We start from the raw sequence: 25,802 nt of genomic DNA on the forward strand, positions 1-25,802 counted from the left end.
TGATTAACTTTATTTAATAATTAATCTAAATAAGAGTATAAAATAATTATGTAATTATTCGAAATTAAACTAAAGTGTATAATTGTCGATTATAATTAATTAAGAAAAGAAATTAAATTTGTTATCGAGAATAATTTAATAAATAATTTGAATTGAATTACCAAAAGGAGTTTTCATTTTCATTTTGAAAAACAACTAACGAAACATTTCGTGAAAAACATCTAATACTAAGGGAAGTGACAGATAGTCAACTGTCTTTGACGTTTACGTAAATATTTACGAAAATAAGTTCGATCTGAAAGACAATCGGATAATTAATGATCTAGGTGCTAACCTATCACTAGGTAGTGGTCCTAAATAATATAAAGTTAAATAATAATGATCAAGTGTATTCCAAAAGTGTCAATCGAGAACTTTAGTTGATCACCCTCTCCCCGAATACTATCGAGCTAGCCGAACAAAGGTTCTTGATCGGTCCGAGGGCAGGACCGGTTGTAGATAAAGTACCTTTGAGACTATTCCCGGACCGGGGTGAACGTCATTAGGTTGGGTTAGGTTAGGTTAGGTTAGGTTAGGTTAGGTTTGGTTTGGTTAACCTAACAAATAATCCAGTTTATCGGCTATTTTCAAAATGTGTTTTCCGCTGTATTCCGTATAACCGAACAGTACCCATTTTTATATTGTAAAAAGTGAATTATCGTCGTTATACTATTTTGCCCACCACTAATAAGGAATATTCCAACTGGAATGTTCTGTTTCCATGACATGTGATCATGACGCCTGCGCTGTCATGAAATACGCAGTAAACTTTGATCTATTTGTATGGCTCATTTATAATAAGGTAGTGTATTTCAAATACTGTTTTCATTTTTTCCAAAACTGCTTTAAAACATAGTTTTCGAATAGAAAAAATTTAAAATAGTTGTTAATAATACAATTAATAATTAAATAATAGTAAAATAAGTGTTATTTATGAATTTCAAATAAATAAAATACATTGAATACATCACCCCGTTGGCTATGAGTGATGCGAGGCTAACTTCATTCTATTGACAGTAAAATAATCAAATCGCAGCATAGCGGATGGGTTTTGTTATCAATAAATTTTCTATAATATTATAATCAATCTGTATGTGTTGCGGCACGTAAGATATAGTTCTCGATTAATAAGCTTATATTCTCGTTGACACGGGTCGCCTTCTACTCCAGTGCGTGTAAAGGTTGACTAAAAACCTTCTACCAGTTACGAAAAAACTGCAAAGCGAACAATCAATCTTCAATATTACCTCAAGGAAAGAAGTACAATAATAAATCTAACAATGAAAGTCCTATTGTGTGTATCGGCTCTCTTGGCTGTCATCGGATCTTCCGTGGCCCTTGAATGTGAGTATTAAATATTTTAACATAATTTAACCTAATACAATGACATACTTTCATGTTTAACGTGCTTAGTTTTTTTGACAGCTCTATTTGGATTCCCCGTCACAAATTTATATTGTTTTTGTTTTGTTAAGTTTTATGAAATTATGGTCGCCTGATTTATTATTGGCATAATAAGAATGTCAAATACTTATAAAATACATGAGGGAAATGTTCAATTAAGGCCATTGATGATGGCTTTTATTATTCTAAACAGCTATTTTTTCTGTAGCATTCATTGACAGGTTAGATCGCCTTTCCCATTCTGCAAATGGAAATATTTCTTTGTTGTTTTTGTTTGAAACTGGCACTTTTCCAGGGGGCGTCATACATTTTGCTAAATATATTGCTAATTGCTAAATTTATTCGTTTCTCGATAATCATGCGACGTTGCAATGCTAAAATTATTAATATCCATTATCTGTTAAGTTTAGATTTGACCTCGTGACGCCATGTCAATTTTTTGCAAACGCAATTATGATTTTGTTTATTAAATAAATTCATAAACAAAGAGATCGATAACATTATTGCACAACAGTAAAATTGTATGTATCATTATTCCAATCTCGAAAATTCCTATGACACATTTTATTACAATCATATTACAAGTACCTAGGTACAATGTACGAAGAATCCTTTATGCCAGGGGGGGGCAAACTTTTTGGATGGAGGGCCAAATTCAAGAATTCAAAATGAGCGGCGGGCCGCAAGTAAAATACCATTTTTAGATATACACTATTTATTATCACGAAAAATAAACATTACAAAAAAAATAATGAGAAGAATGAAAGAGTTGTACATTTTTGAATATTTTTTTTTAAATTTAGGTGTTAATTTTGTATTTGATATTCTTAAAACTGCTTGTAAATGGGCATCGGAGATATTTGATCGTAAAGAATTTTTATTGAGATTCATGATCGAAAATGTTTGTTCACATATATAGGTTGATCCACCAGATTTCTTCACGACGATGCAATTCTCTTAAATCAGTGTCACACTGCAGATCAATAATCTCAAGTTGTAGCTCTGTGTGGTAACATAGTGTGAGACAAGACGCAAGGAAGACGTACCTACTGAGATAATACATTTACGAAACAACAAATTCTTCAAATTTTAATCAATTGTCAATATTTTTTTTAAAAATATAAAAAAGTTATTCGTAATCAGAAGTACAATTAATTATGGTGGGCCGCAAAAAAATACGCGGCGGGCCGCAGTTTGCCCACCCCTGCTTTATGCCATTGTATCTCAAACTTACAAAATTGTATCTACCCCTTTAAATACATAGACATGATTTTACTGCCGTACCCCACTTGATGATGAAATTTAAGGTTACATGTAAATTGTACGTAAAACATTTCACCGTGGCACAGTTCTCCATGAGCTTTCTATCGGAAAGAGATAATACGTATACTATACGGTGTCCAATTTTATTAGATTCAATATTAATTCAATTTTCATAGCTGATTTTGGCAAAATTCATGAATTCAAGAATGAAAACCTAACCTAACCTAACCTAACAAATAATCCAGTGTATGGGCTATTTTCAAAATTTGTTTGCTGCTGGCTTCCTGTAAAGTGTAAACCGACAAGAACTGTGTTTTATATTTAGACATGAATTTTATGTCAGTACTATACGACCCAAAGAGGTTGGACAGTCTTTAATATACCAATATTTCCGATACACGGTGAAGTGTAATAAGGCGAACTGCATTAAACCCTAAATTTACACCCTTTTTTAACATTTTTAGCAGCCAGTTTGCAATTTTCCTTCAGAGTAAATTTCGAGATCCTTTTTTTAGGACTTGCTGATTGATAATTTTACTTTCAGGTTTTATTTGTTAGAGTTTCTTTTTCTATCAATGACATCCATGAGGAATATATCTTTTTATTCATATTACTTTTTCGATTATCTAAATTTTATATAATTAATAGTACGGTTTCTAACACACCTCGGGCAACCCACTTAGTATTCGAATAGTTTTATGAACAAAGTTTTACCACGTACTTCTTCAAATCTTGCATATTATGAGTGGCGATATGTGTACTACAGTTTTGAGCATTTTTTTTTACCCTATGCAAGGAATCAAAATAAATGAGGTTCAAAAATCACCTGATTTTTCCACACTCTGCTACTGACCAACAGACTATCAATGAACGACAAATGACTAATCTTTTTACCAGTCGTGATAGTCAAACATACTGTAATATCTTCTAATAATCTGAAATATTACATCAAATAATAGAGCAAAGAAAACATCACAAATATTGCATTATATTTTATGAATATTATCAAGAGTCGATCGTTACATCTCCCATTTTTTAATATCTATGTAAATTAATGAAATTGCCAATAAAATATTAAAGATCAGTAGGTACTATATGTTTTTTTGTATTTCAAATGAGTATTTACCAATAGTATTTCGACCTCACGGTTGTGTTAAACAGACATATTTTGGCTGTTCGGCGAGCAAAATATCAAACATGTTTTTAATTTAACGGACAGTGGACTTCGGTCGTCTAAATTATACTCCGCAGATTCGAGGTGATCCATGCAAAATAACTGAACCATCTTTGTTCCTGCTCTGACGATTGCAGTCTTTAAAATAGGTACTAGTCCCTAACGCGTAAAAAAAATCATCACTATTGTTCATATCTTTTCGCGCTACCTTTTGTGAATTGGCTTCGCAATTCCATCAATGTCGTGGTGCCAAATATTGCGTGAATTTACAGTGTTGTATGTCTTCTTAGGGTGTGACATAAATAATATGAACGACCCTTAATTAGTCTAATTGACCCCTTAGATTCGGTTGGAACAATGTTGAAAACTTTTGGTCCTGACAAAGTAAAAACAAAATACAAATACGTAATATGCTTGTACGTATTGTGTAAGGAATAATATTATGCTTTTTAAGCATAGCCAGGATAAATTCAGTATCCGTGTCAAAAATAAAATATGCGTTTATTAGATAACGGCTTATCTTCCAATCTGTGGGAGCTACCTCAACAAAATTATTGTAATCTTGTAATAGTGCTGTCTGAAGTGGAATGGCGCATATCTTTCCCGAAACCACTCAAAATTAACAAAAGAAAGACATTGAGTGTTCAAAAGCCCTATCGGTTTATAATCATAACGTGCCGAATATAAACCGATAAGATAAGCCGTATGTGATCTTAAAAAGTACAACTACGTGTGAGAGCGTATTGATTGTTTCGGCCAACGTGCGTGCGATCTTGTAGATTAGTCTAACGTGCATTTAAAATCGATAGCAGAAACACTTCAATCATTTTCTAATCATAATGTCACTTCAAATTTCTTGGTCAGATAAAGCTGTATGTGATCTAAAAAACATACAATTACGTGGAGCGAAGGATCAATAATTATTTTGGGAAACATGCCAGTGATCTTGTAGATTACAACAGTTGTAAATTTTAAATCAATAACAGAAACACTTCAACATTACATGCATTATCATTTACTAATCAATGTCGTGCCAAATTTATTGATCGGATAAGCTACATCATCTTGACACCTTACCTATTGTGCAAAATTACTCAAACTAGGTACGCCAAATACCGGTAATCGTTGATAAAAATCACCATATTCCATCGCTAATTTATGAGTTATGTAACTTTTAAACATATCAATATATTTCCATCAAATTTTCAAAAAATATTTTAAATTTATCATTATCAGCCCTACAACCCAGTGTGGGATTTGACCGTCTCCAGAGAACATCTCCACTACCGTCTGTCTATCGCAAGCTCCCTTGAGTCTATTTCTACGTAGTCCAACTACTGCAGTCTATGTCTTCTGACCCACATTTTCACTCCTTGTTTATGGAAGAAGAGCCTCTTTGGTGTTTGGGTGTCATTTATCCTTTGGACATGACCTTCCCAATGGAGCTACTCCACTTTCACATGTGAGATGACGTGGGGATCATTGTACAACGCGATCAGTTCATGGTTGTACATCAATGCATTGAATAATATTTCAATGATATCACTCTGGGGTTGAAGTCCATCAAATGAATTTTGTGATTTAAACCAGTTTATTTAAATAGGTTTTTATCCACCGTACAATAAGTATTGGAATCACTAATCCATGACACAGTTGGTCGCTACGACATATATTAGGGTGATAAAACTCCAGATGTTTCAAAACACTCATGACTCAAACGTTGGGCCGGGTTAAGCAGTCAGCAACATGTCTAAACACGGCACTTTCACGTATGCAGCTTGTAACCATTAGCTACTATGTGTTTAAAATGTACACCTACACTTACATTATTTAAATATATTTTAACACTACAACAGGCCATGAGGCCCAATGACAGTAGTGTAGTGAAACAGTAGTCTAATCAGTATTATAAGTGAGACAATCACAAACCCCTAGGCTTTGAGAAATTCACATAAGTATATTGTGACTTCACCAGAATTGAACCCGGAGCCCCTGGATGAAAGGCTAACTAACACTTTACCCACTGGACTACGAGGGCCAGTTGTAATGCCGATTAATTGTTTTGGCAAATGTGTACGATTTTGTAGATTAGACAAACGTGCATTTTAAATCAATAACGGAAACACTTCAGCCACTATCATTTTATAATCGTAACATCATGTTAGAATTTTTGATCAGATAGGCTCTATTAGATCTAATAAATGTAAAATTACGTGTAAAGAGCTTTGATTATTTGATAAAAACGTGCATGTGATCGTAATATAGATTGCAAAGACAGGATCAGATGATCTTTAAGGGTCATAAGTTTTTTGATTATTTTTGTACATCAGTTGTAATAATGATCTGAAAGATTAGGCAAACGTGTCAATCTCAATCGCATGAATTTTTTTTATCAATATTACATGTGCATAATCTACCATATAGTCAGTGCAATTCTGCATTGAACTATTCCTGAAAATGTTCAAGAGACGCAAAAACCTTGTTACTGAGCAGGTTTCTTTTTGCATAATTTTAATATGACTCTTCCGTTAGATGATTCATATACCGTATTGTTTAAGCATCAAGCAACAAAGTAGATATATTAATGTAATTAACTTTAAAACACATTATTATATTATTGTTAATAACATTTCCTGACATTAGTGAAATATTTAAATAAAAACGACAGAATCAAAATTGAAAACTGATGTTAATTGTATCATCAGTATTATACAGTAGTTGTGAACTGAATAAGTTTGGTGGAAATATGTGGCAGCCGGGATTGAGGATTGAGAAGAGTAGGAGAGCCACAGGGAAGCCAAATACATGATCATGATAATACCACTGAATGCTCAATTGGTTGAATAATTTTTTTTTATTTTTTTCTTAGGCGCTTCATCGCCTCACGAACCTCTGGCGGCATGGAAGTCCATGAAGAGTAGCTGTATCAAGAAGATGAGGGAGCAGGTTCGGCACGAGGTTGCTGCTTCTATGCAGTACCTCGCAATGGCGGCGCACTTCTCCAAGGACACGGTGAGTGCCTGAAAACTATTTCATGTCAATGAACAGCTAACAAAATAATTTGTTGAAGTGGCATTGTAGTGGTTTGATATATCGTCGGTGTTTTGTAAAAAGGGCGAATCAACCATTTTGGCAAAATCAAGATTTTAATGAAAATACAATATGTACCCCACTAGCTTTGTTGTGTAAAAACGGCGAATTTTTATCTCCACAGGAAAGTACTTAAAAACGATAATCGACTAAAATTAAATTAATTAAAATTACGAAATAAAAAGCAAATGTGACATATTAGGCCTTTTAAAATATTATACAATAATACCTATTATAATGACAATATTCTTTTTAAGCTTTATTATAAACTTGTTAGATATTTATAATCATCTACAGGTAAAAAACAAATAAATGTCAAAAGTTAAAAATCCTCTTCCTGTAAAGTAGCATTTTGGTTAATTCGCCCTTTTTACAAAACACCGACGATATACATACATAATTTTGAAAAACACTTCTGAGAAATATATTATATAACCAATAGAAAAAATCTTTTTGAAAAAAGTAAGACACCCAGCAGGAATCGAACCTGCATCTCTTGGGTTTACTCCCCGTCCGCGCATTGTCCACTATGCTACTAGGTGACATACTAATTACGACAAATTTTAACTATTGGCCTTTTAATACCTGTTCATCAACGCTCTTCCAAATCAAGCTATTATTGACAAAAGTTTTTGTTCATTCTACAGTTTTTCAGACAACTGTTTCAGACTACATACCCTACGAGCGATCTATCGCTAACCAAAGTTATAAACCCGAACAGCAAACATCAATAAATTATTCTCCGCTCGGATGTTGAGTGATGATGTAGGTATGTGGAAGGATAAGTGCCTTACCTACTTCACCTTATCACTCTCCAAAGTCATGCCTCCTGCACCATATCCCGCATTTCTTGCCACATATGTATGTAGATCGTTCTTGTAGCAATTCTTGTGGGGTCAGCCATAACTCAGGAATCCGAGCGGCTGTGCTATAAAGATGCAGATTATTACACTCTCAGATGATATCCGGAAACACCGGTCCGTGATCATAGAATCGTCTCAAAGATGGGTTTACAGACCTGCTAATCCAAAATTTTAGAATCAATAGAATGCTAGCTACAAAATTATGATAATGTTAAACAAAATAATTTTGATATGTATATTAAATAAATTATTGTTATGGCATTGATTAATTGTTTAGCGCTTTTTAGTTATGATTTACCTACCCTACCTAATGCAACTGTAGTGGCATGAAACTTATAAAAATGATATCATAATGACTAATCAACAGATTAATCGGCCAGGATTCGCGAAGATCTTCTTCGAGTCAGCCGGTGAGGAACGTCAGCACGCCATCAAGATCATCGAATACCTGCTCATGAGAGGAGAACTCATCAAGGACCTTTCTGACCTCATCAAAATTGAGGTATTTAACCGATTGCACATATTCTAATATCTTCTCCTTTTTCGGGACCTATTTATGTACTCCGTGTCATGTATGGTAAAGAAAATACTGCGGCGCTCTTAATTCAGTCCTGGGATGAAATTTTCCACATTTTACCCTGTCATTCAATTTTACCAGTTCCATATTATTACGCAAATGCTTAAAGTGTTTGAATGGAACGTTATCTTAGTTGCAACTATCGGTCGATTTCTTGTTCAACATTCAACAGACAGTTGAACAACAAAAATCGCCCTGTGAGAATTTTGCATAAGTCATCTAGGTTGTGCCTTATTTTTATGTTGCATGTAGGTACAATTTTTGGGCACGAATACACATAAAATCAGGGGGAACATTGCGTCAGCTGAATGCAGAACTATTCTAACTCACATTTGAATTATTTTAGATGGGAGTTCTTTGAAACAACTTACCTAAATTATTTGTTATTTGTAAACTAGATAAATAAATATAACATATTTTAATGGAACTATATATGAAAAAAATATAAATAATATGCATTCAGCTTGACGATTGGTTATGACTAAAATATTAACCGGATGGCTGCCAATGACGTCTTAAGACGCGAACTTTTCCGTGAACGGAACGCCACGTCCCACTTTAAATGAGATTTTACTAACGTAAATCAATTATTTTAAATATACAAATATATTGAACACTCAACGACATATATTGGGATCATCACATACTCAGAATTGAAACAGAAATCATTTTTACCACTTGAAACGTAAATTGATTTTAATTTTTTATTTTTGCAATAAAATTCGCAGCGTGCAAGGTACCGCCATACATACACCTAGGCAGTAAAAAGGTTTATAATAGCCTTTGGTTGTAATTTTTGTCTTTTTATGTCTTATTATTAGCATGGAATACAACAATTGGAGATATTAATCATGCTATTATATTGTAAACATTTCGTTATTTGCAGCCCCATAACATAATCAGCTCATTTGACTCTGGACTGGCGGCATTACAAGAGGCTCTGATCTTGGAGTCTAAGGTCACCAACAACATTCTCGATGTGATCAAGGCTTGCGAGGTGAGCATGGATGCACCAACAGGAGGAGCGCCCAAGAAAGTCAAGGAGCCCTTCAATGACTACCATGTAAGTTCTACAATTTCAATTATTACTTTAGGTTAATTTTTCACCAGCCGGGGTCGATCCACTGCTGGATGAAGGTCTCCCCTAACTCCTACACTTCTAGTTCTTCGCAGTCACATACGTCCACCGAACATTATGAGTCCGTCAATACAGCAGATTTTAGGGTATCCATATGGTCGTTTAGTGCCCCTTGGGCACCACCGTCTGACGGCATTTGTCCAGCAGTTGCCCACTCAACGAGCGAGATATCCATCGCCATTTCATTTATTTGGCATCGCGTAATCTTGTCTGCCTCCTTATCGATTGTTTCTATTGTCTTTGGATTTCTCTTACATTAACGGTCAATGTTTCACATGCATCTGCTTATGCACATGTAAAATTTGGGTAATGGGTAATAATGTATAAAGAAGTATGAATCATTTTACGTGTCATCGGAGATCATATGATGTTTTTTCTTTTCATGAACAAACATCGCATTAACTTAAATGGTTTTCTCAAGAATGTGCCATTACATATATCTGTTTTCAAGTGGTCAGACTTTCTGCTTAAATAATATGAAAATGAATACCATTTTAAAAGTACTTTTAATCAAATTTTATATGTAATGTCTCCTTATGGGATTGATGAAATATCTACTCTAAAAGTGGCAGTCTAATAAAACTTAGGAAACTACTCTTGAACCTCGCAGGGTAAATTATTCATTTGCCATTCATTCAACGCATCGGTATATGCCGTGAATCCAAACACACATGTCATTGGCATAAGCGAAGTAAGAGACAGATACTGATTGCCTATTACTTTACAGCTGGTGGATTATTTGACCGGTGACTTCTTGGAGGAGCAATACCATGGCCAGAAGGTGTTCGCCGACAGGATCTCCACTCTGGGCAAGATGAGGACGGCCTACGGAGACCTCTCAGAGTTCCTCTTCGACAAGCAACTGCTCAGCAGCGAGTAAAACACGACTGCAAGTCAGCGTCACCGTCATACGAACATCTTCCCGGTGACGAGTAATTGTCGACGGTTTCAATAATCTGGGTACACTTAATAGTAATTATTGCCGACTGCGATCAAAACGGCACGTTCAATTTACAACAAAGTGACTAGGTGTTAAAGTAGTCTTGTCACAAATGGTCGGTGGTTGTCGATAGTTGTGTGAGTTGTTTATGGAATTCTCTGTGTTCAGCGTTGCTAATCATCTTTTGAACCTGCATTACCTTCTTATGAAATGCGACTAAGTTGCATATTGAAGAAGAAGTCGTGCTAACGTTGTTTGTACAACGGATTAATTCAAATGATTCTTAACTTATTATTGACAAACATCAATCTGTAAATAAATTATGTTGTAAAAAATACTTACAACATAACCTCACATTTTTAATTCTTTTAGATTTCTATTTCAGTGTATATATTGTATTTTAATGATATTTACCTAGATTATTACTGCCTAGTATATACGTCAATTTAATCGGTTTTCTTTGTGTACGATATAGTGTAGTAGTTTGTTTTTAATGTTTTTTGAAAAAATTTTGGTTTTCAATCTGGTGTTGACTAAATTACTATATAAAAGAGTTTCATTATATGCATAAAACTAATCGATAAAAGCAACACCATTTTTTTGATCAGTCTCTATTGATATTCATTCCTTTCTTATTTAATGATAGTAATATTATATTATAACGTTTTGTTTGGAGCTTTTCCTTCATTCGTGTGACATATTTTTTTCTTTCCTATATTATATAATTATAAAACTGTGATTAAAATTTTTCCTTTTAGGTCACATTTATTATTACTTTGTTGGCCTCTAGATTATTGGCTCCATAAATATTTACGGATTTATAAAAATATTTTTAAAATAATAAAAAATTTAGTGATTACTAAACTGTTTTTTGTTTGTTATTCTTCCCATTATTTTGAACCTGTATTTTTACACTCGATTGTGCAATTTATATTAACACAATGCTTACGGGCCCTTTTAATTAATTTTGTAATTAACGTGTTAATTTGCATTTGAAAAGTAATTAGCAAAAACACAATTTTGTCCGGCCCGTAAGCTATGGGTTAATAAACTCAAATGATTAATTAATTAAATAATGGCAGTTTAATGTGAAACCTGCCGGATTATAGAGCAGGAGAGCTGAGTTGCAAAATGCCGGACTATTGGATGTGCCGATCGGTAAACGCCGGATTACCGAGCGCATACTGTAATTAAAAGTGCCTGTAGTCATTGTGTGAATTTTGGACATTACAGTTTGAAGACATTGTTGACATTACCAGTTATACAGATTACAATTTGTTGACATTTATAATTATCAATTCGATACATTTACAACATTATATAATTATAAGTATTTATCTAAATACAAAACACTACTATTTAATTAAAAAGAAGAAAGAATTCATAAAGCAATATCTATTAATATATTTAGATAGATATCACCTTTCCTCGATGTTTCGGGTCGCTGTAGGGGCGTTGTCAAGAGACTATGGTAAAGTCTACTGTTAGATATATGAATATCGGTGCCGCACTAAGTGTTGAAAAATGTAAGAGTTAGTAACTACAGAGAGCGTTACTCAAGAATAAAAACCGTGATGCAGGGAGCTAAGCAGAAAAAGGAATACTGACTGCCCAAAATGGAAAAATAACTGTTAAAAGTCTCCAATAATTTACATAAACGGGTAGGTACTCAAATTTATAAATCCAATATTCCTGTTGAGAATAGTGTTCATCTAATATTAGGGGTATTGAAATATGCAAATAAGTCATTTTCAAAACTCAGTACAATAATGACACTAATAATTAATTATAGTATTAAAATGTTGTTTGTAATCTATAACTATAATTCATCACTTATGATAAACAATAAATTGTTGTGTAAATTATTTTATCTGCACATTGTTGTAACATGTAATTAGTAAATGATAAAAGTATCATCAAATGATCCTATTCAGAGAAAAAAGAAATAATAATTGATTACATTAATAATTATATAACAAAACTAAATATGCCAATGACTAAACAGCGGTCCGCAACATTTCTGTCATCGAGTTGCGTGAAAATTCAGAAGCCGGTAAACTCTTTTGATCCATGCTTGCAGTGTTGCTACTTGCACGACAATTACATTTGCATTTTAATGTCATGGTCCCGGCAATACGTACTGACAGGGGAAAAGCAATGCATTTGTAAACGGGCTATTAGATCGTATTTAAAATTCTGGTTCCAATTTGGAATAAATGAAATCTCACACTAACTAAATAGAAGAGGTGAACATAGGGCCTAATATTACCAACTACTAGAGATGGGAAAACTGGTCGATTTTGAAGACTAAGAATACTTACTACCACTATAAAAAAATACTTAGTATAGAAACTTGTTCCAAAATACTTAGTAGTATTTGGAATACTATATAGAGCATTTGGCGTGCGTAAAAGTTTCATACTCATCTGAAACTAAAACCAACTCCATATTATTAATATTTGAAATACGTATCGGCTCAGGGAACTCAGACTGTGTATCAGCTTCAATAGAATCGCCAAAAATACGCTGAGCTCCGCTTGTCGAATAGTCTCATTTATTATAAAATTTTAAACACATTTTAAATTTATGAGCTGTTTTTCTGTTAGGTTACGATTTTTTTTAAATTTTAAACATGTTTTGAGCGGTCATATAACAAGCCTAAGCCCATGCGTCATCTCACCACCGTACTCTGACACAAAATTTATGACCTATTATTCATACATTCGAACGCAATAGACTAGTAAATTAAAATATACTTATATTCAAGTGCTATTTCGTTCGCGCGCATTTAATGTCAATAGTGTTGAAAGTCTAACAACTGGCGAGTGCACAGAACAGCGACTTGCGATGATATCATCACAAGTTTTTTGGAATAAGTTTATTGGGCCACACATACTGAGTATCGGTAGTTTCATCCGAAACTTGAGTACACAAACTGGTGACAGTATTTCCAACTCACCTCTACCAACTACGGCACTGGTTTTCAACCAAAAAAGATTTTAAATCACCGATCCATGGAATAGGACAAGAAAGGTGAAAACATCACAAATATAAATACTGTAGAATAGACTAGTTACACGATGGTCTTGATAAAACATTTTAATATTAAGAAATTGCTGAACAGCAGAATATTAAAAAGGAATACCGGATGTAACTGGAAAATGTACTGAAGATTTTAAAATTTTATGGTTTCAGCAGAATATAATATATAAGCACCTTCTTTTTCTGGACCTCATGACAAACAATAGTGGCCCGGATGTTTCGGATAGGCAGAAAGAATGGCCCATGCAAACCGAGAAATTTCTATCTTCTAAGTCAAGTTAATAGAAGCATATTATCGTTACTTATCTCTCCATTTCTAACTTACCGTAAGGGGGAAATAAAACTATTATAGAAACGAATGCACCAAATGTAAAACATGCGTTTTAGCGAACTCATTTCGTAGTAAATTTTATAACATATACCAACATTTAAAATAAACAGCCTCGGGTAGATATATCTGTTAAACTCATTTTACCGTCCCCCATTTACCAACCAATGTGATTATTTTAATTTACAACAACTACACTTCTCAATTCAACAATATAATACCTACTTTAGCACAGTTGTAATTGATTAAAATTCTTATCGGCAGAAATAATTTAAAATTGGTAGAATTAGAATTTTTTTTCTTGAAATTTGCGTGTATTTTTTATTGGAGATTATGGGGTGAGGAGGCAATTTTCCTGATTAATTCATACATGGTTTTCTACTCCCACAGGACATCACTGTTTTGTACTATTTAAATGTATTATTTACGCTTATTTAATTATATCAATTACAACAGCGTTCGAAATGAACCAGAGCGCCGTTCCAGTTCGTGAAATTGGTAAAATTATCACTCTGTCTCGTGGAAAAAGTATTTTTACCGTCTGAGCTAGATAGGCCATATAATAGAAAATCCAACACACTTATTTTTATAAAATACACAAACAATTTGATTACTATGTCTATAATAATATTTTCAGAAAATTGTCGAGCGCTCCGGTTCGTAAACTTTTCCATTTCGAGCACTGAATTACAATTAGTAATATCATTCAATATTTACAGACATTGAAGATGTCGGAAGGCGAATCCTACGATACTAAATTCAAATCTTATGGAATGGTACGAAACTCTTATTAGGTATCCAGAATTTATGTTATATTAAGATCACCCAAAAGCTTTGTAACAAAACAACACAAAATCGTATTATTGTTTGTAAAATATGTGTGTAGAACATGTCAAGCTTCTTATTAAACTCTATTTTTGAACCGGAGCGGCATTTTTAATTTTTCCACAAATGGAGCGGTAGAGCCGTTTCACACGAGACACCAGTGTCTCGAGTGTCGGCATTTACTGTCCAACAAGAAGATTTAGGCACAAGCCAAAGGCGCTGTCATCGACTAATTGGGAGGAGCTTGTTAGTTTATAATGGAAGTGCGGTTAAAAATGAGAGGAGCTTGTTAGTTCACAGTTTTAACACGTAGCCAAGAAGTTCTTGTTGGACAGTACATATAAATGAATAGGCGTATTCAGATGGAGACACACGTGTATCGCATTCGTTTATATGTACATTTATATGCAGTGTCCAGAGATACCGGTGTCTCGTGTGAAACAGCTCGTAGTCTCGAGGATTTCACGTTCCGGTCCATTTGCTCAACCGGTTAAAATTTAAAAAAAAAACATGACATTATAAGCCGACGCGCTAGCCGCTCGGACATCGTGGGCATCTTAGGATCAGACATGGTAAAAAAAAAGTTTCATCATAATGTTTTCTTCGTGTACTACCTAGCGCCACACGAGCTAATGAATGATAATCAGAGATTCTATTTTGTTACACTGTGCCAATCAATGACATAGCATTACTCTGATAAGGAAACCCGTCTTGAAAGGTTATCATGTCTCTTGGCAACATATTAATAATAATAATCGAATTATATATACTAGCACACTTAATAATGTTAATGGTATGTAATCGACATTACATTCAATCAATATTGATCGGCTGATATTAAAACCGTTGTCCAATGTACGCAAACTGTAGGTATTAACTTGATAAGCAACATTGTGAGCAGCTGTTTGATAACATTATAGTACCTAATGCTTATTTGAAAAACCCACAAAAGATTCAAATAAATAATTATATATGTACCTCAGTGAGTGTCAAAGGGTGGAGGTAGGGTGTTAAGATCCGCCATAAATAGTGCACACTAAACGCGCGGATTAAGCGCCGGCCTATAACGTCGTGGGTCCCAGGTTTGAATCCTAGATGTGGCAAGTACACATATTGCTTTTCAATTTGTGTATCAGTCAGAGTATGGACCTAATAGGTTGAACAAGTGGCTGACATCAATTTCTCGTAAAAACAAAATCTCTACTCTGTGGAGGCCCATATAATATTATTAGGATCCATCATGGTCGAAAAAAAAAGTATGTCATGCGTATTTATTTTCATTAAAATAAGACTACCTACAATATTTATAGATGGTGTTGGTTAGTTTTTAAAATTTAATTAAACCCTGCAAAACTATGCCATAATAGATAATAGTAAAAAGAATACTCGTCTATCTATAAAATATCTAAAATTATGCAATTAAATCAAACATAACTTTGGATATTTTATAGATAGAATAATATTTTTTTATAGTTTGGTTTAGGCAGGGCTTAATGAATTTATAAAAATGAACCAACAATATGACGTCTAACAAGTATTCTTAATTCAACGAAAACAAATAAGTATGATTGAAAAAGTGTGCGCAATTTTGTCGTATCGCCCAAACCCAAAACCAAAACTATTATGGTTTGGTTAGGCAGGGCTTAATTGATTTTTAAAAACTAACCAATACCATCTGTAAATAATTGTAGTCTTAGTTCAATAAAAACAAATACGTATGACTGACAAAGTTTAGTGTGCACTATTTATAGCGGATCTTAACAGCCTACCTCCAACCTTCGCCACTGAGGTACCTATAATGATTTTATTAGGAACATATAGCTGATAGTAATGTAATTATGATAAACAGAATATGTTTAGTACCTATACGTACATTGAAATTTATATTGTTTTACGCATATTATGTGCCATATTGCTTTTCCTTCAACCACTCGCCCAAACGATATGCGTGGTTTCCTCCCAGGACATTGGTTAGCGTACACGTACACGATTCCTATTTAAGGGCGGACGTGCTCAGCGTGGGTAAAAATGGATCTTTTTTTCTATTTTCAAAGCATGATCCTGGACATACCTGAAACGTTGTAGTTAATCTATTTATATAATTTTGAAGCCTTATTATCCGTTATATTTATTTTGCATAAAGTATTTTTATTACATAAAATAGTATTCTTTTAAACCTCTCGCTCTAATGTTTTAGAATATAGTCATATTTAGTACATAAATGTGCAGTGGTGTTAAGATTTTTTACATTTATTAATTTTTAAACGCATTTATAATACCATCAGTATAATTTATATCGACATTATTATAGTGAAATATTTACGATAAAAAATTATATTGATAATCTCTGTGATCCCAAATTTGACAAGAATTAGGCATTTTATTATTCAAAAAATGGGCAAGATTAACACATTTTAAAATAATTCTAAAGATACTCATTATAAGCTATGTCTTTGACCATTCAAGTGTGATAAACATCCTACGAATAATGATTGTTTTATAATAATTATTGACCTAAGAATAAGGTAGTGTTTTTTTTGAAATACGCCATTTCTTTTGGCATTCCCCAGTGGTTAAGCTACAACATAGGCCGTAGCCATAAATTAAAAAAACTATAATTGAAGAAGGGAGTAAAATGATGTTAACGCGCGTGTTTGAACATGTACCGTGGGAAGAAATCTTTGAAAGGAACCTAAACATTATCCATCGTAGTAGAAACCCAGTCACAACGGCGGACCGGTCCCATTAAGTTTCGGACTAAGTGGATGGTGAAGAGTTCCCTTTCAACCGACATGTGGGAACACCTCCATAGGATCTAATCGGCAGTAATGTAGTACTAAATAAAATATTGCCGGATCGCTATCTTTAAACCCCCTCCCACCTGACTTTTTCTAAAGCACATTTTATAATACAGTCGAACTCGGTTATTACGATCTCGGACATAGCGAGATCTCGGATGTAATGAGGAAACATTCGTAGACATTTTGGTTTATGATTTTCTCCATACATTTATTCACTGTTATAATGAGCAACTTAACGGATATACCGAGCTAAAATACTGTAAATGTGTCGATGGTTTATAAACATTTCGACCCTAAGCAATAAAATCTGATCGTACAGGATGCCGCCGGGGACGGATTGCGTTTATGATACTAGTTAAGTGTCTAAGTGCCTATCTAATTGTTGTTTTCGCCGACAATAATGAAAAAGTATCCACGCATATGGTTGAAAAATCCAAGGTTTGTGAATTCCGTAGGTACGTACCAGTATTCATTATAATAAACAAGTTATTTTGTAGTTTATGAAGGCCATGTTTATTTCGGGGATTTTTACGATGGTTTCTTTGTTATGTGACTGCTCATTTAAAAATACATATTCTCTGATATAACGAGTACCGCTTATAACGGGCAAATTCAGTCGGTCTCACCTTCCTCGTAATAACCAAGTTCGACTGTATTTAAGGCTATACCTCAGTTGAGACATGGTCTAAAAAGATCGTGGCTAGGCGATGCGCGGATTGCAGGTCGCGGGTGCAAATGACGCATGCCGAACGAAATATAATTTGTCATATAAATCCAACATGCGTCCGTTTAATGTTCTGTTTATTGTTCTATTAGTAACAATAATAATATATTCATTGACATGTTTTCTTTTTCAAGTAAATGGGTAACGTTTTTAGTCATCTTTACACGATTTAAGAATATTAATACACCCGTCGCCATCACGAAGCAAATTGACGTATTCACACCTCGACGTTCGCTCTCCGACTGCCAGCGAGTCCGAAATTTCGTCGCGCCCATAGTTGAAAATTATTTGCCGCTTCACTGAAGTATCGTCTCAAACGGATAGTAACCGAAAATTTTGTAACAGCAATGACAATTACCAAAAACTAGGAAACTAGGAAAAATATCATAGCGAGGTTGTTGTTTTTTTCCAAGTCAATAAAAACAATGACGTAATTTTCTATACCTATTCAAGTGCATCAAAATTGTAATTATTATTATAGGAAGGACAGATTTGTTTGGCATTGCGGTCACGAGGAAATCACTTTGGTAATGACCTTAGTATAATTTGAAAATTATTCAATGTAACATTACAAACACCAATGAGTTTTTTTATAATTAATTAAGTTAAGTTAATTTATAAAAAAAAAAACAATAATAATTATTGTTTATTTAGATATTCGGAAGCATGTATGATAAAATTTCTCGCAGAACAAAGCTGGGATAGAATGCTTTCGGACGTCTAAATAGTATCTTCAAGAATGACCTACCATTATGTCTTAAGCTTAGGGTATTCAAGTGTAGGGTGCTCTCACGAGAGACCCTCAACACGAGAGATGTCCAAAGGCTAAGAGTCGCATAGCAAGGCATGGCGAGGTGTATGTTGGGCATGACGCGAAAGGACCGTGTGAGAAACGAATGGGTTAGGAAGCAGACAGGAGCACGCGATGTAACATACGCTTTGCCAAACAGCTGAAATAGAGATGGGCAGGGCACATTGCTCGTCGATAGGACGGCCGCTGGACAAATTCCGTCATCCAATGGCACTCAAGGGGCACGAAACGGCCACAGGGTCGCCCTAAAAGCCACCGGATTGACGAACTGATAAAGTTCGGCGGAAATATGTGGCAGCGAACGACACAGGATCGAGAGAGTTGGAGGAAACTTGGGGAGGCCTTAGTGCCAGTAGTGGATTGACCCCGGGTGATGATGATTTAGATATTATTTTTAAAACATAACACATGAATTAAATGTGAATGTAGTTCTTAATGTCAAAAAATGATGTTGGGTCTTTTTTAATTGCAAATCTTCTTGATATCAGGCACAATTTGGTGCGGCGTCGAGCCTGTTCCTGGACTCTTATTTCGTTGCAGCATAATGAAAAAATCATGCTTTCACATAAACTAAGTAGCACTAGATCAAGGCCCCCACAAGGGAGGAGACTAACAGTGCTCTATCTAGCCTGGGATCCGGGCTTAGGAGCGGCCCGGTGTAGTGGATGAACCAGTTAAGTGAGATAAATACTCACCACAAATTTACGCTAACAGTAAAAAAAGTCGCATGCTCTGATATTTTGCTTATGGAGTGTTGATTTAATTACATGATAATTCACAATTATTCACGCGGCTTAAGCGTCGGCCAATAGTGTCGTGGGTCCCAGGTTCGAATCCCGGGTCTGGCAAGTACACAAATTGTTTTTCAATGTGTGCATGAGTCAGAGTATGGACATAATAGGTTGAGCAAGTGGCTGTCCATTTCTCGTAAAAACAAAATCTGTTAATACAAACATCCACTCTGTGGAGGCCCATATGATCCTATTAGGATCGGACATAGTCGAAAAGAAGAAATTTATTATTTTATAATTAGCATTAGACTGTTTCCTGAATACTAAAAATGGCTATTTATCCAATATGTCGAAGGGTATAAGGACATCAAAATATGATGCCGATAACTCAATAATTCAAGTGAATTTATTTAAAAATATAAAAACCGTTAAAAATACACGGAATACCCCTAATTTTACCATCTGGGAAACACTAATGTAGAACATCATACTGCCTTTAACCTTAGCGGTAGGTAGAGGCTGACAGAGCTTTAGCCTGGGGGCCTGGGCTTAAGAGAGGGCTAGCGTGGCGGGTCGGCCACTTAAGTGAGATAAACACACACTACAAATTCGCTCTAGTAGTTTTAAAAAAAGTCGCCTGCAGCGCTATTTCACGGGTAGAATTTAATTTAATAATTATTTTTAGTGTGTTCGCTGACTGATAAAAATGAATATCCGATATGGCGAAGGGTCGCATGTTACTTAGCTATCACAAAAAGGGGTCGCAATCGGTGCTTTATAATAATATGGTACCGAGTGCCGAAAATTTAAGTGGATTTATTTAAGACTGCCAAAAATTTCGAAAATACACGGAATACCCTTTATTTTACACGGAATCCTGGAGTTCCTGTTATAGAACATTACACTGCCCTTAAGGCTATACCTCAGTTGAGGCATTGTCTAAAAAGATCGTGACTAGGCGATGCGCGGATTGTGCAAATGACGCGAGCCGAACGAAATATAATTTGTCATAAAAATTCAACATGCGTCCATTTAATGTTCTGTTTATTGTTCTATTAGTAACAATAATAATATATTCATTGACATGTTTTCTTTTTCAAGTAAATGGGTAACGTTTTTAACTGGGTAACCCCCGTCGCCATCACGAAACAAATTGACGTGTTCACAGCTCGACTTTCGCTCTCCGATTGCCAGCGAGTCCAAAATTTCATCGCACCTATAGTTGAAAATTATTTGCCGTTTCACTGGAGTATGCTCTTAACCGTATCGATAATTTGGGGGCCCTCTTCAGGATGTGGGGCCATGCTGCAGGGATATTATTTGTTTATTGTTCTGTCAGTTGTGAATTTTCTTTAAACTCAGGTTTGGGTCATTTTGTTTTTACGATGTTAATTTAACGTGTATGTACTTACATGATTTTTTTATCGACAGTCGTGACTCCAAATCATTCCTTGTACCGACGCAATTCTCGAAATCAAGATTAAATCTATAGGCTCGATATCGATCTGTATGCACTTACGGAATAATCGTAAATCTATTGATTTTATCTAATGTACGTTATTTAATTTCTTCGGTGCAATAAATGTATTGGATAACCCAATGCACATTTTTCAATGTTAATTGGTCACGAGAATTTGTAAGATTGTTGTGACTGTGTTGATAAATGTTAACAGAACCGGAATATATCCTTATAAGATATTTAGAAGGCTATTCTGAGCCGTTTGCGATGATGATTGCGGTTACATGCACACTGAGATATATAAGGTCATAACTGCAAAATAACCCAAAAATAACTAAATACGATAGAAAAAAAAATCTATTTTTTAATGCTCATCATCATCAGGGGTACGACAACCCGGTGTGGGTCCTGGCCTCCTCCAACAGCTCCCTCACCTGTCCCTATCCAGTGTGGCCGCTTTCCGATTCGGTACGCCCAGAATACGGCAGTCACTGGCAGCTCCATCCAACCAGCGAATCTTTGGCCTGCCTCTTCTTCTACGCCCTATTGGATTGCTGGACATCACTCTCTTTGCCGGTGCATTGTCATTCATACGGTGCACATGACCTAGCCATCGCAGTCTCCCAATTGATTGAACTGCGCTGCAATCTTCGTACAGCCCGTAGAGCTCAGCATTATATCTTCTCCTCCAATTGGTGGCGTCCCTGATCGGTCCATATATACGGCGGAGAAATTTTCTTTCAAAGATGTTCAGGGCTCGTTCATTTCGCAGAGTTAATGTCCAGGTTTCCGATGCGTAGGTGAGCACTGGCTTTACAAGTGTCTCGTAAAGAGTGCTTTTAGTTCGGCGGGATAGTATGCGGGACTTAAATGTCTTAACAGGCCAAAGTAGCATTTATTCGCAGACATGTTTCTCTTGTTGATTTCTTCTGTAATATCATTATGTCGAGTTACAAGAGAACCAAGGTATAAGAAACTGTCGACCGTATTTTTAATGCTGTATGGCATTAACTGCTACTTGGAAAAAGTGGCCTCCTACACAATTGTGTCCATGGTTATTTTATATTTAAAATTTTAATTTAGAGCTATAAGGCATTATCTTACGTGAGACCCTTTTGTCTAAAAATATTTCATCTTTGGTACAATATTTATTGTGCTAGACCGCCGTATTTTTCAGAAGTCTACTGCAATTAATTAAATTGTAGTTAATTATTTAACATTCAAACTAGAATTACTCAAGATCATGTTATTTGCAGTTATGACCCTATAGATCTCAGTGTGCGACATGTAAATTGTACTTAAAACATTTCAATGTGGCACAGTTCGCCGTCAGCTTTCTTATCGGAAAGAGATGATCGTATACTATACGGTCTCCAATTTTATTAGATTTAATATGAACATTAATTAAATTTTCATAGCTGATTTTGGCAAAACTCACGAATTCAAAAATGAAAACCTAACCTAACCTAACAAATAATCCAGCATATCGGCTATTTTCAAAATTTGTTTGCTGCTGGCTTCCTGTAAAGTGTACACCGACAAGAACCGTGTTTTATTTAGATAGGTAGATCCGTAGATTTCCGATACAAATTTCATGATGAAGTGTGATACGGTGATCTGCATACGTACAAGTTTCCGGACACGCTCTTCATTACTCTCTACTTTGCACCTCAGGGTGAAGTAGTGCTTCAGTGTCCATCTTTGAAGCATTGTATGCAATGTTGCCAACTCGTCGCTGTAGGATTGGTTTGTCGAATAGGCCAAATGTCAAATGTTAAGAGACGAAAAACAAATTTCATTATCCTATATTGAAATACATGGAGGTATTTTAATTGTTGTTTTTACAGCATATAAATGCTGTATTCATTACAAAGTAATTAATAATCATTAATAAGTAATGGATGTTGGCATGTGGCGAGGAAAGTACAATCACGAACTACGAGAATTGTATAATGACTGTGACCCCACTGTCGTCTCACACGTGAAAATGGGGCCATTGGGCAAGCCATGTCTCAAATATAGAAGACACCCAAGCACAAAAGAGTTAGACCTGTAGGGATTGACACATCATCCCTGTGGCTAAAGCAGTGGAGGGAGAATGCGGCAAAGAGAGGTAAGTCGAGATATTTTCGAGATGTGGGTTATAGTACCGATGATCAATGAATGGAATACATAATATAGTGGGTCTATTGCATGGTAAGGGGGGCTGACAGGGCTCCAAATTTGCTCTATTATTAAAAAAAGTTGCCTGCGACCTGCGACACTATTTTGCTTAAAAGTATTGTCATTTTTGAATATGTGGCTGTGCGATGCAATTTGATGTGATATGATTCACGTTAAGAATTTTATTTTATAACTATTTTTAGTGTGTTTCCTGACTATTTATCCAATATGTATAGAGAAGGGAAGAAGTTTATATTTTATAAGATGATGCTGAGTACCGATAACTCAATAATTATTCAGATGGATTTATTTAAAATTACGATAAATACTTACCCTTCATTTTAACTCACGGACCCCATGGGTTCCACGGAATACCATTTGTAGAACACTACTTTAGGACATCACACTGCCCATAACCTTAGTGATAGGTAGGGGGGCCCTCCAAAGATCCTGGCCTGGGGGGACGCTTCAGGGTGTAGGGGCCATGGTCTATTCTATACACATGGCGGATATCGACAGCTAAGGTGATACATATTATCATATTTATGTATTGAGGTATTATAATTGTTACAATACGTTAGATACTGTCAAAACCGTCTATCTCGCTCTAAAAGTTAACACTACCAAGAGAGGGGCTGTTAAAACATAGCAATTTTTGACAGTTTCGACGGTTAACTTATTAACCGCCTCAATATATACATGTGATAAACTACCGTCGATAGCCGCCTTGTGTATAGAATAGCTCCGCGGGGCCCCAAAACAATAATATTAAAACGCGCCCAAATAGGTACCTACCTACCTGATAATATCTCATCTTTTTGTAAAAATGACTTGTAATCAAAAAAGTGAAAATGATCGATGTTGACCAACGTGTGTGTTAATTTGTTGCAATCTGGAAAATATGTTTACTTTCCATTTTAGTAATCAGTAGCGGTGCTCAGATGCCCGGCATCCAGTAAGGTAATAAGGCGATACATCGGTGAAACGGCAAATAATTTTCAACTATAGAAAATACTTCTGAAAAAATGTATAATCAATAGAAAAATCTTTTTTGAAAAAAATACGATACCTAGCAGTAATCGAACCTGCGTCTTTCGGGTATCGCGCCCTCGCACATTGACCACAATGCTATAGGTATCCTATCTAATTGCCACAGATTTTAACTAATGGTCCTTACAATACTCTAAAACGCTTTCCAAATTGTTCGATTGAAGGTTCGATTTGAAAAGATTTGTTCTATTGGTTATATTATTATATTTTCTCAGAAGTGTTTTCAAAATTACATATGTTAAATAAAGGAACGTTACATTCTTAAATCTTGTTAAATGAAAACAAATACGTTTGACTGACAAAGTTTAGTGTGCACTATTTATGTCAGATACAGCCTACTTTCACCCTTCACCACTTCTTCACCAATTCGTATTCTACAAAAAAATTGTCTTTCCACACAGCAAGTGAAGAACGATAATCGATCTTATCTTGGTATATATATTATTATAGATTTCTAATAGCAACACCACCACTGCGCTACTGAGCCCAGTGAATTATTAAAAATAATATAAAGTTTATCAGAAACAGTTAAATACCTACTTATTCATTATCCATGTATCTTCTGACGATCAAATAAAAACCACCACACACGTACTCGTATATACATAATATATGAATATAATTTTTCTATTAACCTTGTTTCGATATACTTACCTATTATGTATTTATACTTACAATAAAGTGCTCTTTTGTAATATCTAAAAGGTTTGATTTTCCTCGATGATAAAAATTGACAGAGTCAAAATCGGGATATAAAGCTACCAGTTCAAATCATGGAACATTATGACGTCACACGATTCTGACTTTTTACACCTAAACTTGAAAAACATAAAAAATGTTTTTTTTTTTAATATTTATCATTAAATTCCCTTAAATTTTTTGTGTACTTTGTGACGTCACATTTTTTCGGATAAGTATATCCCAATACAGTACATTTTGACACAGGGTCCTACAGAGTCCTACGAAAATGAGCCACGCATTATAGACGTGCAATAGTGTGTTGCAACCTTCAATATACCAATATTAAATGAGCGTCATCGCATAAACCGAGAGCAGTTATCAGTATTAGACATATGAAGCGCCTAGTTTCAAAAGCCCCTAAAGCGGTTTTTGAAAATTTTGATTTAGATATATAGTTAGATGGATATTTTTGTGACCTATATGATGGCCAAAGATTGAACTAACCGCTTTAGGGGCTTTTGAAACTAGGCGCTTCAATGACGTATTCTTGACACGTGTTTAAGTTTATCCCGTATTCTTCCACACTCGAGATCGGTTGCCTGCTTCTCCACACCTGTTAGGTAGTTCAGTTCCTATTATTTCTGAGCTCCCTGTGTCAGATACTTCTTGCAGTGCAATCGACTCATTTAGGTGTTGGTA

At 35.0% G+C, this 25,802-nt stretch overlaps 1 protein-coding gene across 1 annotated transcript; it reads left to right on the plus strand.

The window, feature by feature from the left end:
• Positions 1–1,048: 1,048 nt before the first annotated feature.
• Fer1HCH (ferritin 1 heavy chain) lies at positions 1,049–11,356 on the plus strand. The gene is made up of 5 exons (XM_085954463.1): positions 1,049–1,383; positions 6,750–6,892; positions 8,201–8,335; positions 9,297–9,473; positions 10,276–11,356. The coding sequence occupies exons 1-5, from the start codon at positions 1,320–1,322 to the stop codon at positions 10,426–10,428; spliced, it is 672 nt and encodes a 223-aa protein (XP_085810589.1). The 5' UTR covers positions 1,049–1,319; the 3' UTR covers positions 10,429–11,356.
• The last annotated feature ends 14,446 nt before the right edge of the window (positions 11,357–25,802 follow it).

Source organism: Rhyacophila brunnea, unplaced genomic scaffold (genome assembly GCF_057557595.1).
Source record: "Rhyacophila brunnea isolate RB1 unplaced genomic scaffold, BYU_Rbru_1.0 scaffold_4, whole genome shotgun sequence".
NCBI classification, from domain to species: domain Eukaryota; kingdom Metazoa; phylum Arthropoda; class Insecta; order Trichoptera; family Rhyacophilidae; genus Rhyacophila; species Rhyacophila brunnea.